This window comes from Emydura macquarii, unplaced genomic scaffold (assembly GCF_026122565.2).
Source record: "Emydura macquarii macquarii isolate MOO-44397 ecotype Brisbane River unplaced genomic scaffold, CSIRO-AGI_Emac_v2 contig_2636, whole genome shotgun sequence".
Classification (NCBI taxonomy): Eukaryota; Metazoa; Chordata; order Testudines; family Chelidae; genus Emydura; species Emydura macquarii.
The window spans coordinates 19,608,039-19,625,324 of NW_027132773.1; the positions used below are offsets into that span (position 1 = coordinate 19,608,039).

The 17,286-nt window shown below is 36.5% G+C and overlaps 1 protein-coding gene across 1 annotated transcript in view; it reads left to right on the forward strand.

Annotated features, from left to right (window-relative positions):
- The window catches only part of CAPZA2 (capping actin protein of muscle Z-line subunit alpha 2), a 40,405-nt gene extending 23,989 nt beyond the window's left edge, over positions 1-16,416 (forward strand). Inside the window, exons 4-10 of the mRNA XM_067564244.1 lie at positions 869-932; positions 1,586-1,792; positions 3,973-4,052; positions 8,811-8,889; positions 11,022-11,093; positions 14,192-14,254; positions 15,417-16,416. Of these exons, the coding sequence (XP_067420345.1) occupies positions 869-932; positions 1,586-1,792; positions 3,973-4,052; positions 8,811-8,889; positions 11,022-11,093; positions 14,192-14,254; positions 15,417-15,557 (706 nt within the window). The 3' untranslated portion in view covers positions 15,558-16,416. The remainder of the gene's footprint in view (positions 1-868; positions 933-1,585; positions 1,793-3,972; positions 4,053-8,810; positions 8,890-11,021; positions 11,094-14,191; positions 14,255-15,416) is intronic.
- The last annotated feature ends 870 nt before the right edge of the window (positions 16,417-17,286 follow it).

Genomic DNA, 17,286 nt, shown 5'->3' on the forward strand with positions numbered 1-17,286 from the left:
TGTCAATGGGCACTTCAGTGTACTAAACTAATACACTATTTTGTAAAATGTCTTTACTCTACTATGATTTAGACTTTTAAGACTGTTTATGTACTACTTAATTTGTAAAACAGGTGTTCTGGTAAACTAGCTACAACTTTCTATTTAAAAAGTCAACCCAATAATTTATTACTGGGAACAACTAAAAAATACCTTTTGTAAATAACAAACTTTAAAACTTGTTGCCTGACTCTACTTCAAGATAGAATTATAAAAATATGTATGTATAAAAGTATGTATTTGACATGTGTCTTGTTTTGTAACATGCCTTTGAGTAAAGAATTGAGAAGAGAAACAGAAGTTTGACTGTAAAATAAATTGAGAGAGGATATGTTAAACTTCAATATAGTGACCAGCAAGAAGCACATTTCCATTGAATCAGACAGTAAAGGAGCAGGAAAACAGTCCTATAACAGAGGTGGTTATGGTGATGCTGAGTTTTTTTTTTTTTTTTTTAAATAAAAAAATCTAAGTCCTACCATACTGAACAAATAGGAAGTTTCCTAGCTATCAGTTGAAAAGGTGTATGTTTGCGAATAAAATGCTGTTATGCTCATTGTGTATCTTTTGGTCTAGTTATTTTTTTTAGAAAAATTGCTAAATGCTTTTACAGTCACATCCTTATAGTGTGAGCTAAAGACTTCTTCACTACTATATGGTGGATGTTGCCTTGTTGATCACTAGCATTAGGGTAGGAGACGGGTATCTCCTTGTCTATTTCTTTTACAAGTACATTTGACAAGTAGTTACCATTACAAAAGCTTTAAAAGTGGTGGACTTGTTTTAATTGTTAAGTAGAGCCTACTTGATATGCCTTCTTTTCTTTCAGTGCCTTTGCACAGTACAACCTGGATCAGTTTACTCCAGTAAAAATTGAAGGTTATGATGAACAGGTACAGATAAAACAAAATATTAACTCATAACAGGTTTCTTGAAGTTTAAGGAGCATGCTTTGATATTAGAACTTTTGCCTTTATTTTCTTGCAAAAATATGCTTTGGCTACTATTTTAAGTTAATAACCTGTTTATAATGTAAACCATAAAGAGCTACAATATAAGCAGTGTGGGGACACATGACCTCCAGTTCTGTCAGATGCAGAGTAAAGGCACATAAAGAATCTCAGCTTTGCCCTATAGTGATACAATGAACAAAAAAGTCTTTAAAAATCAGATTAATCTAATATGGAATTATAGATATTATGCACTAATTCCAATGACACTGGAAGAACTCCATTTAATGTATGAATTCTGCATTTGCTACAGTGAAGGTGAACTAGATGAGAACTCAAGGTTTGCTACTGCTTAATATTCATCTTTGATCCCTCCTATTTGCTGCTGTTGTGCATGAAATCAGTTCACATCTTAAATTTTAAAGTGTGATTTGGATGAGACTCACTTTGATACAGTTTAGTCTGTCTCCTTTATTACACAGTACTGAATGATGTAATGTCAAGACCAACATGTGGGTGGGGGGGAGAGGTTGTGTCAAATAAATAAAATAATTTAAAAAAAAAAAGTAGATTACAACTACAACTTTTTAATGCAGGTATTGATAACAGAACATGGTGATTTGGGCAATGGAAAATTTTTGGATCCGAAAAACAAGCTATCTTTTAAATTTGATCACTTAAGAAAGGAGGCTACTGATCCTAGGCCCCATGAAGCTGAAAATGCAGTTGAGTCCTGGAGAAATTCAGTAGAGACTGCGATGAGAGCCTATGTGAAAGAACACTATCCAAATGGTGTTTGCACAGTAAGTACTAGACAGCTGTAAAATGATGGAGGATTTAAGCTTCCCTTGTCTGTTTACATTATTGTCTGCAGGAGAATATCAGCATCTGAAATATAAGATAATGGCACTCAACACGAAGTAAAGTCTAGTGTATATGTTCCTTTAGCCATAGGTGGGAACACATTAGGTTTTAGTGTTCTCATCACCGACCACTCTACACCTACAAACACTTCTTTTCTTTCTCTCTTTGTCCCCAGGAACACGCTCCTGAAACTTGTAGGGAGTATTAATTGTGCAGTATTAGCTCCTCACTAGCCTCCTGAGACTCAGTGGTATCTCTGGAATTGCTCCAAGCTCAAAGTGAGAGAATTTAGAGTAGTTCCAAATCCTGTTTTGCTTGTGACAGCAAAGATACCTCGCTGGCTAACGTTTTATAGTGTTACTGATTTGTTTTTCTAAATAATATTAACATTATTACTTAAATTGTTGAGAACATTTTAAGCATTGTTCATGAAAACAAGATCTCTGCCTTGAGGAGCTATTTAAAATCTAGTTGTCTGAATTTTGCATGGTGACTTATTTTTCTTTATTTACATCTGCAATTAAATTCCTAATCACAACTGGAAGAAAAGACTAATTTGAAATCATAGCTAAATGTAATTTGGATGTGCAGTCTTGCAGGAGTTGGGGAATGGGGAGAGAATTGTTGGGCACCAGAGAGTCTTTTTATAAAATGTGGCAGTTCTGCAGCAACAGTTCCTTCTCTTCTTCAGTTCTACATCAATAAGGTTCCAAATATGAAGGAACTAGACTCTGAAGTACCATAAATTGTAGTGGACATTGATTTGCAATATCTTCTTTAGAGAATGTGTATTGGTATGAAAACAGTTAGAACAGATAAAATGGAGGTGAGCAAACAGGAATTAAAGTTTCACTGTGACTGAGTGAACTCTGGCGTTAGAGATAAAGGAAAGAGAAACAAGGTTTGTGAGCTCAAAAGCTTGTGTCTCTCACCAACAGAAGTTGGTCCAAGAGAAGATTTTAGAAAGACAAGGTGGGTGAGATAATATCTTTTATTGGACCAACTTCTGTTGGTGAGAGACACAAGCTTTCAAGCGCATCCATCTTTTCTCTCATATATCCTGGAACCAGCACCGCTACAACAACACTGCAAACAATAAGGGAAAGACTCAGTTTGGAAGTACAGTTGCTACACACCTGCTGGGAGTAGGCCAAGTTAATAAGCCTTTGCTTATCTATCTGTAAGCAAAAGGAAGAGGAGTTAACTTTTTTATTGAGGTTTTATGTTTCACATTTAATACTTTCATTCCTCTTGTAGACTGGTGTAAACAAATCTTGTCTTTGGTGTGTTGCTTTAAGAATACATGATGTGTACTCATGACCTCTTTTGGGCTGCTTTGGGGACACAAAGTACAAAGTTTTGGGTATAGCATGGCAAGATGAATGGAGAGAAAGCACTTTGTCCCATCCTCAGCACTCAAACGCAAAAATGGGTACTGCTGGCTTCATAAAAATAAAAAAGTGGATCCAACTAGCACTTGATACTGATACCAATCACGCTAGATGCTTTGATTCCATTTCCTTAGATTTTTTTGGTACCATTATTTGTAGAGGACAAAGAACTGAGACATATACACACACATTGAAATAAATGTATGCCTTGGCTGTTGTACATTTGGGTTCTAACTGCTTCCTTTTCCCCTCACCTAGTAAAAAGTTAAAAATTTCCAATTAGACGAAGAATAGTCTGTTTGAAACCCAGCCATTGTTTCATTGTTCTTGAAGACTGTTATAGTTATATGGTTAAAATCTCTTGTTGCTGAGACACATATCTGGTTGTTAGCTAATATGAAAGTTTTATGTACTGCAGCATCTAAGTTTCAGTATGACCAGGTTTAATGCTACTCCAACTTCAAATACTGTTCTCTTAATTTTTCCTCCTTTGTGATTGATACAAGCATTCAAGGTTTAAAGCTAATTTATTGGCTGCTTTTGTTTATGCATAGAGATAATGGAAAGTGGTTATAAAAATATATTGTAATATCACTGAATTATAATATAGTACAAGAGCTAAGTGTATCTTTTTTTTTTTTTAAATCTGTCTTGTTCAAGGTACTTATTTGGTTAAGACATTCATTCAAAACTTGGCATGACTCTTTACTCTTTCATTTGCAATTAAGGTGTATGGTAAAACGATTGATGGACATCAAACCATTATTGCATGCATAGAGAGTCATCAGTTCCAAGCAAAAAACTTTTGGTAAGTTCTTAGCTGATCTTGTATTTGCTATATTTTACTATATTTAAGTAAAGTTGTCTATTATATTCACATCTATTTATCCTAAGTATGGGATAGTGTTCCCCTTTTGATGGGCAGAAGTACCAGAATTGTTGTATGTGACTTTGAAGCTTCTATAAGGAAGCAAAATGGCAAGCTCCAGATCTGTTGTTTTGCAGAGTATTTGGGAAATTCCCACCCACACTTTTGCCTGGAATTTCCAGTGATTTTCTTATTTGCATCTTTCTTTCCTGGATGATTGTTTCAGCCAATTATTTTTAACTTTAAAACTTTGTCCTCTTCTCTAAGCTGTAAGATGGCAACAAAGAAAAGCAAACTGAGGACCAGGAAATATACAGCTTTTTTCCACTGGCAGATGAAGAAATGTCAAAGGAGACAGTCTCACTTTCTACTTCTCTTAGCCAGTCCCAGAAGCAGTCCTTCTAGCACAGATATCGGAGTGTCCTAGGTTCACTCAGGCAACCAGTGGGGGTGTGAACTCTACTGGAGGATGTGGGCTCAATAGTTTCTACCCCTTGGCACTCTTCCTTTGTCAATACCTAAAGCCTCAGTTACCCTAGAGGTACTAATAGTTATTTTTGTCAGGAGGGAGATGAACAGGATTCTTTCTATTGTAGTATATAGCCTCTGCTTCACCCAACAACTTCTTGGTCATAAGTCATTCACTACCAGTTCCACACAAGGCAAAGGGAAGAATAATCAATAAACCTGATCAGCGAACAAAATATCCTTCCATAGGCCAGGCTTATTCCCAGGCAAAACAGAGTTCAGTCCCATCCCTCCCTTCCTCCCCCCAAAGTCATTTTTTTTGTTCAGAAAAAAAAGTGGGAAACGAGGAGGGGAGGAAAGCAAGACAAAACGTGACTTCTGGAAATCTATATCCAAGCTTCTTGAGAGAGCTCTTGCTAGCAGTAACCCAGACACAGCTTTTTAGTAATATGAAATGCCTTGTTTAGGGCCTTCCTTTCTGAGTCCTCTGTTAGCCAGCTCGGTCTCTATCTTAGAGACACGTTTCAAAAGGATAAGCTGTAGTGACTAAGAAAACTCACCTGTCTTTCAAATTCTCCAGCTCTTAAAACTTTCCAGGAATTTGTTACTCCAAGTCAAGGAAAAGCGCTTCCTGTCCCCTCCCAAAATCCAAAGAGCTATACACAAAGTGAAAAATCCATTAGCTTTAACTTCTCCAAAAGAGCACACCAAATCAGAACAAGAAGAATATGTTTTGGAAACTTTAAGCAAAGCCTTTGAGATGATGCAAAATGTCATCAGTTACTGTTACTTAATTTTCACAGTAGAAAAGATTTGAGAGAGAAACTCAGGGCAGATGTTTTCCCATCAGTGCCAGAGGCTTTTTAATTCTCATGCCCAACTTCCTGGAACTTTTCCAATCAGAGTAGCTCTGAGCTCCAATCAGACACTCACATTTACTGCCTTAGATTAGGTGCTCATGCCCAATGACTAAGCCTTAGAGGGCCAAAAGTCTGAGAGGTAGGGAATTTCTGACCTCTGTCATGCTATGAAGATGAGACCAAGAGTGAAATCTTGTATAATGTCCTCAAAGAAGCTGAATTAAACATGAGTAACTTTTCCTTATGAGGCTTCAGTTATACATACAGAATACATTGTCTTCACCTGTGTGTTCCTCCTGTTACATTTGTTTACCCTTCAAGATGAACTCACATAGTGTGAATTTGTGAATGTGACTAGCAAAGAATGGAAAATGGTAGCATTTTAATTTTTCTCTGAATAGTCACATGTACTAGGCCTTTACCCACCAGACTTTGGTAAACAGAAAAATTTTGCATAAGGTGGAATTCCTTTGGATAGATGAATTATTTTATCCAATTAAAAATCAAAATCAGATTACTCACATTTGTGTGAAGACTGTTTTGCAGCATTGGGAGTGAACTTCTGGATAGCTCCTGAATGAGCTGGGTCTGAGAATGCTACATAGTGGTGATGGATGTAATTGTTAGAGAAAACTATTTACCTGTTTTCCTCTTTGATTATCTCTTGTGCTGTGTGCTTGCATCCAAAGTCCTCTTTAGTAACATGATCTCCATGCACATCTTTCCACTTCCATCCCACAAAGAGAGGTCATCAGTGCAGGAAGCAAACATTAGATAGGCATAATTATTCAAGTATGCATCTGTATCAGCCAGTGAGATGATGTGGTGTTTCCTGTATAATGCCTTGAATCTGTTCACTTAACCAGCAGAGCTGATAAAATGTGCAACATCAGTGCTTTTGATGTTCTGACTTAGACTGAATAGCTCAGAAATCTGGATTACTTTGATTTTAATGTATCTTTGGTAAGAATATATTGAAAATACTGATTTTTAATCCTAAAATACAAGTAAGCTTTCAGATTTCAAATCTTGCTGTTTGAGTTTCTCTTTTAAAAGGAGAAATGGATACACAATACATATTCCTTTCCTGCTTCAGCTGTCAGTAGTTGTGGGACATGTGCTTTGTCATCCTCTGTGGAAGATCACTGTTCAGCATACTCCCAAATCTTATCTTATACGGGTGTTCTCAGACATTAATGAATGAAACATTCATAGAAGCTTTAGCTGCTGGAATCTGAAATGCTTTCTAAGGGCAAAATATTATTTAAATGTCTCTAATTTTCTATCAGTAAAGCAAATTCTTTATACTTCCATATATATATTTATATACAACGGTTCGTCTTTGAGTTGAGAGTATCATTGCTTAAGACACATGGCTGACTTGGTATAATCTTGTACATGATGCTTACATGCAAATTAAGCTAGCTTTTCTGACTAATAGTTGCATAAACAATAGGGCTGATTGGAACCCGGAATTCCTTTTCCATGGGAAATTTTGAAACTTCTTAGGAAAAATTAAATGCAAGTTAGAACAAAAAGTCTGAAGGATTCAAAACTTTCAGTTCAAAATTGAAACTACATTCAGTTTCAGGTTTTTCAAAACAGTTGAGAAGGCTCGCCAAGCTGCTTAGAACTCCAGCTACTGAGTAGCTGGGAGCCTGGAAGCCCTACAGTCAAATTGGCAATAAAACAGAGGGGCCCTGCCTAGTCGGAAGAGTCAATAAAATCACACATTTCTATGAAACGTTTTGTGTTTTGTCAAATCAACATTTTTCAATGGAAAAATCTGTCAGAAAACAGCTGACCAGCACTAATAAATAAAATAGATACATTAGTAAAGAAACATTGCATAAAATTTAAAAAAAAATTTAAAAAGCAGTTGAAAACTTTTGGTGAATGTGCAACCAGCTTCTAGAAATCCTTGGTTTAGCAGTGAGTACACACAAAGGAATGGTTATGATTTAAATTACTGTAACACCTTTTACACTGAAGGGTGACAAAAGACTTTACAAACCATTGAAATGATTTAATTTTTCACTAAAATGTAGGCTCTCCTGGAGTGAAACATTACAACCATCTAAAAACTGCAGAATACTAGCTACCATCCTGTAACTGTTCAGGAAATGAAGAATCCATTCTTCACATTGAAACAAGAAGAATCTTCGGTATGCAGAATGCAGTAACACAAGTTAGTTTAGTTAGGGCATTGTGGCTAACACATCTGTTATAAAGGATCCTTAGGCACTTTTTTGTAGCTTCAAGTTGTCAGGATCTCCAGTGTTATGTTACAGTGCCATCTAGCTGGGAAACTGGTGACTCAAGGAACACTGAACCAACAGCTTCTGCAGAATCTTAAGCTGTCTACCCCATCCTACTCAAAGAGAGCTAAGTACATCTCAAACCCTACCTTGATTGGACTTTGAGATCTGAAATTATAGCCCGAGTATTATGGACAACTCATTGTCATCTGAAAAATATTCAGTAGAGCATTTCTAACATGGTAATCTTAAACTGCTTTTTTTCCTTAGTATTGTCCCTATCTGAAAGGGAATAAAATCTGCAGCTAATCTTGTGGAAAGTGAACTTGTGCTGTACCCAAACTGTTTCTTTCTTAAATACATATGGAGTAGAAATTGAGACAGCCCAGAAGCTGTCCTAATATAGCTTTTTCTGACCGAATGATCCACTGACCTTTTCAGAAGAGTCTGCCTTGCAGGGAGGCAAACAGTTGGAAATGTGGCCTACCTGTATTTCAGACATCTGGAAAGCTGCGATTTCCCCTTCAGTGTTTTGGAGAGACTATTACAGTCCTTTCAAATGGAAGAAATGCCTACAGTTCTGGAGCTTTATATTTCTGTCAGAGCAGCCCAAAGCCTTAGCTACAGTTAATATTGTAGTAATTTATAAAACTGGGTGTTTTACTATTTTTTTTAATAAAAATTCAAAGATTCTGAATCTTGTGGGTTGCAAAAAGGTGACTATATTGGAAATCATCCAGGGAGTCTTCCTTTGCTCTAAATTGTACTCCACTACACAGGCCTGATTGGTAAGTAGTAATGAAGAACACTTTTAGAGAAACAAAAAAAGTTCCTGTTAGAATGTCTGTATGAATAAATCTTGCTCTATATCCAAAAGCAAGAATAAGTGTTCCTGCAGAGTCAGTTTTTCTCAACTACTTAAGTTTTTTTAAATCATGAGCTGATTTTCTTTTGTGATAGCATGGGAAGAACATTCAATATTATCTCCCTTAACTGTCTCAAACTAAATACTAAGTTTGGCACTAATAGTGCAAAGCTAAGAGTTTGAAATTCAACATTTTATTTAAATAATTTTCCCTGCCTTATTTACAGCTGCTGTTTTTATTTTTAAGGAATGGCCGTTGGAGGTCAGAATGGAAGTTTACAATCACCCCTTCAACCACTCAGGTGTCTGGCATCTTGAAAATTCAGGTAGGCTTATCATAAATTGTATACTTCAGCATTTAGTAGCTTTCTCGTTTTTTTAACTAAGGGAATCTCATGGCAATATGGAAATAATTCTGGTGCAAGAAAAAATGAAACACATACATACTTTAACCATTCTGCAGTATTTTTAAATTGGCTTTATTTCTGTCTCTCCCCCTATATATGTATAACATATAAAAATAGGTGATTGGAGGATCTTGGAGACTTATCCCTTTTTGTGAGTTGGGGTTTTTTTGGGAGAGGTTGGGGTTTTTGTTTTTTGAGGGTGGGGGGAGGAAGGAGAGGGGTGGGGTTTTTTTGTTCTCTTGTCCTGTATCCAAAAGCTTGATATCTGGTCAAAGAAGGCTGGATGCAGCTTCTTCAGATTATTACTTCTGGAGGGTATAGGATGAGAGAAATATGCTCCTTCTTCCAAGAATTGTATGCTGCTACTACAATGGAAATGGAAGCACTTTTATTTAAAAAAAAAAAAAAAAAAAAAGGATTAAGAATCAGCATTTACATTGTAAAAAAAGGCAAAAAAATCCTTGAATACTCTACAGATTCATTACAAGAGCAGCCAAATTCATGAATACATGTATACATTATAAATCAAAATTGTACCTCCTCACCAGTCCCTAGGGGAAGGCAGAAAGTTACCTTTTCCCAAAAGAGTGATTATTGGAGTCTCTACTTGGGGAATCCTTCTGACACTAACGTAGTTGCCTGTGTTTTATGATTTGCTGTGTGTCATGGTCAGTCTGTCTCTGAAGAAACATTTCTTGAAAAAACAGTATTAAATTCTTTCTGGTATCTTTTTTCATCAGTTTAGAGGGGTAAAAAAAATAAGATTTAATTCTCCATATATTCAACTGTAAATGAATGGTATCAGTTATTTTGGCTACAACTGTAAACAGATGTCCTCTTACCCTTAGAAAATCAACCTCATCCGTTTCATTTTAGAAATAGCATTTATATTTATACAGTGCCATTGATGTACCTCTGTGAAAGTCATTAAAAAGGTAATCCTGGATGGGCATATCCCCCAACTTATTAGGCACAATTCATAGTTCAGTTGCCCTTTTTTAACCATGATCTCTATGGCCACAAATAATTTAAAAAAAAAAAAAAAATCAAATTTTCTGTCTCAAGGCTCAGTTCCAAGACCTTCCTTTCAGTTTTATTTGCAAGTGCATCATAATTTCCTCTTGATTCTGGCAATTAAGGCCAAAACCCTCTTAGTTCTAGCATTTTCCAAAGATTCTGATTTAAACTGTAAAGATATCCATTACTCTTCAATACCATGTAATTTGTTGTGAGTTAACTTATTTACATCTGAGTGCTCAAGGTGTGCCTCTTCCCATTGGTGTTTAAATCCCCAAATAGTTCTATGGAAACCAGTGATCAGCATTATAATTCTACATTTTCATTGACTGTAAAGGTATTAAAATTAATCCTGATAAAGAATCGAAGACTAAGTTGGGTGGGACTGTAAATTGAGATATTTGGGAGGGAGTACAGTATACTTTCGGGGAAAGAGATCAAGAGTTTCCAAACTCATTCTGCTTTGTCTACCAGTTCAGGTTACTAACGTTATTGTGCAGGAGGGAATTTTTTTGTCCTTTGTCTGGCTAAGCATTGGCTTTTGATGTTTGGAAGTTGTATATAATGAAAGGGGATTTCAAAACAGACCGATTTAGATCACCTGGGCTTGCTTAATACAAGATGTCACAATGCATCCAGCAAACAGTGTGGGTGAACAAGGACAGCAACACATTGCATCCTGAAGCTTTGCCAAAACTCTCCTTGGGTAAAGTCAATCCTTACTATTTGAGTAGCTTCCAAAAAGTCGCCTCAAGAACAGCACCTTTCTGCTACTGCAAGTAACTTGGATAAAATGGACGGTTCATTGTAAAAGAAATTAATGGACACGAAAAGTGCTACTTTGAGCACCGATATCCTGAGCACTTCAAGTATAACTCTGCATTTCAGTGAAAATGCATCACCAACAGCTCCCAACCTTCCGCCTATAAAAGCATGTTTACATATTGACTAATGTTAGCATTTTATCACCATGCTAATTCTGTATCTGTAGTAATCATAAGATTTATTGTGGTGTTTGTTTTACTTTTGCTTAGGTTCACTATTATGAAGATGGTAATGTTCAGCTAGTGAGCCATAAAGACATACAAGATTCATTAACAGTGTCTGTAAGTTATCTTTTTGCAAGGGCTCATTATATGTTGAAGTGACATATCTTTTTATGTAGGTTTTGGATGTATTATTTAAAATGACCGAGTTAAGACCTGAGTTCTGGCCTTTGTATTCTACACAGCAAGTGTTTTTCTAAGCAACAATGCTGGTTAGACATTTTCGCATATGATTCTTTCACCATTTAGAAATAGGTGAATTAAATTGTATATGCAAGTAGCTAGCTGCTATTTTTACATTCCATATACGTTTTAGGTATAGGTGTCTGCTGTCTTCTGTGAAGTCCTCCAGAATATTGTAATTTTAATTTGCTGCATATTTGCTTGTAACTTTTAAAGAAACAAGCTAGACTATAGTTAGCTTGAACTGTCCCATTTTATCTGCACTTATTCTAACTCAAACTGTTAGGTGGCTGTGTGGCTTATGGAATTAGATTTTGAATGTACACTGAATTTGGTCTGAACTAGAACCCTCTGAACATTCTCTCCTTCCCCTCCCAATTATTGTCACACAATTGGCAGCATTTGCTTAGGATAAAAACAGGGCTCTAAAAATAGCAATGTGCAAAGGGAGAGCTCCATAACTAGTGCTAGTCTGAACTGGTACAGCCTATTCAGTGTTGTCATATCTTTGCTTTCATGGACACTAAATCCATTTCAGGGGTGGAAACAAAACTTCACCTGTGCTGCAGTTTGAGAGGCTCCATGCCTGCTGGATTATAGGCCTTATTTCTTCTTAGCTGTTCCTTTCTAATAGTGATTATTATGGTGCATTAGGGAGACAATGCCTTAAAAATAACCCGTTGTGTGAAAGAAACAACAGTTGCATCCTAAGGCCTTTTTCTCTCTAGGAACCAGTGCTGTTTGAGCACAGCATGACCTAGTAATTGCTCTTAGTAATAAAATAACATAACTTGTAGAAGGCTTGAGGAAGTGAATAAACATTTATATTTTCTGCTGGAGTGTCGTTTAATAAATTTGAGCCAATGAAATTAAATTGGCAGAAGGGAACGGAAGAAGTACAATTTGAAAGCATCTCAGATGGTCATGACATACTGATGAAGAATTCGGCTCTGAGTGCCAAATTAGATTTAATGAAGAATGTTGTGAATTAAAATAAAGCAAGGCTCACTGGCTTTCCAGTCACAATAGCAGCATATAGAGTGGGAGAGGATGGTGCTAAATAAGATTTCAGAAGTTGTAGGCATGGAAATTACTTCTGAGTTGTAAGTAAAGGGACCAAGCATTCTTATTCATGCTCTTTTCAGCTGACAGTTGCTTCAGCAAAGACTGAGGGAGCAGTTCTCCCGTTAGCAGATTAATGCTGGATTCTCCACTGTAGATAACAGTGGGTCCTGTCCTGCCACATCAGTCAGGTACTGAAGGACCAATCAAGACCAAGAGATTTGGTGCTAAGCACCTCCTCAGACAGCTTTCCTGTCTCTTAGCAGGGAGAAAGGCCGCAAGCCTCTCCTGCCTAGGTGCCATATTTAGACTTCAGGCATATGAGACATGGAAAACAATGGATGCAAAGTCCACTGTCATCTTGGAGAGAGCAGAAAAAGTGCCTTAGCTGAGGGGCTTCCTCCTCTTCTCCACCATGAGGCTGAACAGCAACTTCCTACCAGTCAAAGTAGACTTGAAATGAATAATTTCAGAGCTCCCTTGTTAGAGCCAGATATGAATAAGTATGCCCAGGTCTGTAGGGGATACCTTCAGTGTCTCACCGCCATCCCAGCACACACAGGCTTTTTTTCTGGAAGCTGAGCAGAAGCTGTTAATCCAGGAAATATTGCCTGGCTCAATAGAGCATTTGCTGTCTCTCCTTTCTTTTTTGCAGGGTACAGGCCCCTTCTTCCTCCATAAGTTGGCACCACCTTCACTGGTCTCCCCCTCTTCCTCTTCTGTAATCTCCAGGAACCTTTTTACAGCCCCACTGCTGAAGACAACCCCCTTCCATCTCTCTGTGGAAGCAGCTCTTCTTGTCTCCCTCTGCCCCCTTCTAGGCATGTCCCTCCAGGAGTTAGTTTGATCTTATGGGAGTTAAATTAAGCTGACTGCAGAGTCCTTGGTAGAGGAAAAGGAGAGAGGATTACCCATTCTTTTAGGGTGGGACTCTTGGCCAAGGCTCTCTGTCAATCTATTTAAAAATGTTGGAATTAGAATGTGCTGCTCCAGGTGCACCCTTATCTCCAAGTGTCCTAAAAATGTGCAGGCTAGACCCCAAGTTCCAGTATTCCTTCTGTCTCAGCTCAGATTGACTCAGCCGGGGTCTCTTGCTTGAAATCATCTTATGATGTGAACAAATAATTATTCCTCCATGTTCTATTACCAGTATCTTGGATATCTGATTAGTTGTTCAGATTCTTAAGGTTGTGCTGTGTAAACTGAGTTTTATGGTAAAGATTAAATGTTTTTAACATTCTTGTTTTGGAATATTTTTAGAGACTTGTTTTTCATTTCTGTTGAATAATCAAATATAATGTTATAGTAAAAGTACTTTCAAATGCACTTCTGTTCTGCATCTCTCCTGGTCTCTACAGTTTTGTCAGTCTGACAAATCTAGTATTTCTGACAAAAAATAACTGGAAGGGCTTAGTAGGGTCTGCTTGCTTTCATATGTATTATCCTTAACTGCTGCAAATGGCTCTATATTCACTTGTGCACAGGTATTTAATATCCTTGGCTTCCATAAAAGGGTCTATAATGAATTGCCCACAAGTAACTAGAGAGTGATACTATTGCAAATTTTCTTTAGCTTTACTAGTTTTTCTCTTTCTAGTAATGAGCTTAGTTTATACTTAAGGACTATGTTTAGAGAAATGCAGCACCAAGGCATAATTCAGACATCAAAAATATAGTACCAAAGAAAAAGTGGAGCTACTAATGCTTTAGGAAGCACAAAGTTTTTCAGATTGAGTCTTGAACCGAATAACACTTGTTATGAGAATACAATTAATCTGTTATAGACTTTCTGGCCAGGGGAAGTTACTTTTAAACATCTCATAATTGTGGGAGAAATATAATTCATTGACAGCCTTTTAGGGTTCTAACATTTTATAGATGCCTAATTTGAAAACAAACCCTTTCTTTCCTAGAACGAAGCCCAAACAGCAAAGGAATTTATAAAAATTGTAGAGGCCGCTGAAAATGAGTATCAGGTATGACTTCTAAAACATACAAAATATATTACTCGTATGTAAAACAATGCTAAATGCTTTATTTCAGATAGTCTTGTGTGCACTTATTCACATGATTTTTTTGGGTTAACTGTATTACTGAAGTAGGAAAACTGGCATTCTGTAAATGAATGCAGTTTTGGTATTTCATTTCAATTTTAAGGATTATTGCTATATTAGCATTCATATTCTAAACTGAATCAAGACAGTCTTAACTGCTGACAGCTAGAGTGCAGATCTAAATGTTATCACTATTACCTCATCTTCCTGCCCCCAGTCCTTCTGATTGTTCCACCCCTTGTTGCGTCTTGTCTTACATTAGAATGTAAGCTTTTCGAGGGTAGATTTTATTGTGTGAGTACGTGTTATTTCATTTCAGGAGTGCACAACTTCTTATGAAGGGCCAGTCCACAGCTAAACATTCTGAGCACTGTATACTCTAAATTCTTATGGCTAAAAGTGTTGCATGTTCTGGAGCTTACACATATTTAGGCTTTGAAGGATTGGATTTTTATCAGTAAGTGTTGATTTCACAAACTGACAAATATTTCCATCAATAATCAAAATTTTACAGCTAGCCAAAGGGAGAAAAATTCTGCTTGAGAATTTGAGTTTGATTTAAAGATGTTATTTTTGAAGTTATGTAAGCAGTTTGTTTTTAACAGTTATAAAGCTTTAACTTTTTGAATCTCAACATCTGCTGTCATTAATTTTTTGACACCTCCTGTAATTTCCTCCAATTGAAAATTTAAATCCATTAAAAAAAAATTTTTTTTAAATGCTTAAAAATCAACTGACATCATCCGTTTGAATTTTTTAATGAATTCTGCCAACCCTAAAAGTATTGCATGTGCATAGAAAAAGTAGTGAAAGGTTATGGTCTATGGCAATACTTTTAGCTCTCAAAACTTTCTAAACCAAGACAGAATTTGGACTCCCATCTGGCAACTTACTGTAAACAAGTGTTATCTTTAATTTTTTTATACTGCATAATTTTAGTAAGACTTTAAAAACAGGAGGCAACAGGGTGCACATTATCCTGTGATTATTTGAATAATCTGTCATTGTATGCCATTATTTCAGTTCTGTTCCTTTTTCCAGTGTAGCTTGTCTTGAATAATTGTAACTCTGCTTTGTTAAACAGACTGCTATCAGTGAGAATTATCAAACTATGTCGGACACTACTTTCAAGGCCTTACGTCGACAGTTGCCAGTTACCCGCACTAAGATTGACTGGAACAAGATCCTTAGCTATAAGATTGGAAAAGAAATGCAGAATGCTTAGGATGAACATTGCATGACTGGATAATTTTAGTGTTCTTGTATACAAATAAAAATGATTACAAAAATATTTGGATCTGTTGAATCACCCAGTCAGCATGTGCTTTTGCCATCGAAAATCACTGTAAGTAGCTTGGTTAGCGCACAAAGCTAAACTAATCAACCTTTTTTTTTTTTTTTCCCCCCCCCCCCAGTTTTTCTTTTTCTCAGAGAACGCAAAATTAATCTAGCTGAAAACCATCCTCTAGAGTTTCTGTTGTACCTTACTTTTTTTATAATGAAAAGACCATGCCTTTAGTTTTCAATTTAAAATTAAGAACAGTTTGAAAAATATTTTTGCATACAGTAACCCTACGTCTCTTGCTTTCATATGAAGGGTGCAGCTTCTGAAATTTGCTGGATTCTTTGAAGAGTTCAATAGTGTACATTTCTAGGTCAAGGCTCATGATGGGTTTAGCCATATATGCTGCTGTACAAATAATCTGTCCCTCCATTGGATGTAAGATTGAGGAAAGCATTTTCTATATTAATTATGTGAAAACCTTTCAAAATACTTATTCAGCTGGCTCAATGTTAACTAAACTTTTTTAAACAAGGCCTACATCTTATGCTGTTTTAAGATTTTGAAATTTAAAAAGTACTTATTTCAGAAAATGCATTTAATGCTTTATTCCTGACAGTTACTTAAATGAGTTCAAATTCCATCTGCCCTTGAGTTTTTATCGTACAGCCACAAATGTAATATAACAAGGCATATTGTAATATATAATCCTGTACTCATTACCATGTCTCGGTTTATTTTTTTTCTTGGATTGAAATGTACTAAAATTCAATGTGACATTAAAATGCAGATTTTCTATTTATTTGAGTCGCTGATCAATTACAGATTAATCCTGTTGTGTGGTGTTTATAAAAAGATGGACACCGCTCAAAACTGATATTTTTTTCCCTTGAAACTTGTGGTCTCATTGGTTGTAAATTAGAAATGCTGGGTACATATATAGTTTGCTGTAATAGCACATTTCTCCATCTTCTCATTTCTAAGCTTCATGCTCGTAACATTACACCGCTAAAGACCGCTTGGAGTTCTTAGCTTATAGTAACTTAATGTTGGCTGTAGGGAAGAGAACATAATTAGGCTCCAGTGAAGACTAAACAAATTTGTCTGCTAGAGGTGAATCTTTTGCATGTATGCTGCAAATATCTTGGGACTGAAATGGTTTTTTAGGTTAAAAAAAGAAACCCTGCAAAGAACAGAATGTACAGTAAAACACGTCAACAGTTTGAAATATATGGGCTTTCTTTTTAAAAACTGTATAAAAAGCATCATTTTATACGTTTATACATGCACTGTCCATTGTCGTCCTCGTTCTCCTCCCCCCCCCCCTCCGGAAAAGAGTAATGCTGTGTCGACTGGAGGGCATGTCCCGTGGGCACAGCGAAGTGAAGATGCTGCAGTAAGTGAGCATAAGTAAGTTGACGGGAGATACGCAAACTAAATACTGTAGAATGCCTATCTGCAGTCAACCCGGCGTGGCATTGTAGACCAGGCCTCATTAAAGTAGAAGTAATTGCATTGTTATGACTGTTAACATTTACTTAACTTGTGGGGATTCTTGCAGAGAATAAGTGTGATGTGAATTAACACACTAATGAAAGGTGCTCAGATATGATGATGGTGATGAACACAGTGTAAAAACCTGAACAGAATTCTCACTTGTTTACATTGTGAC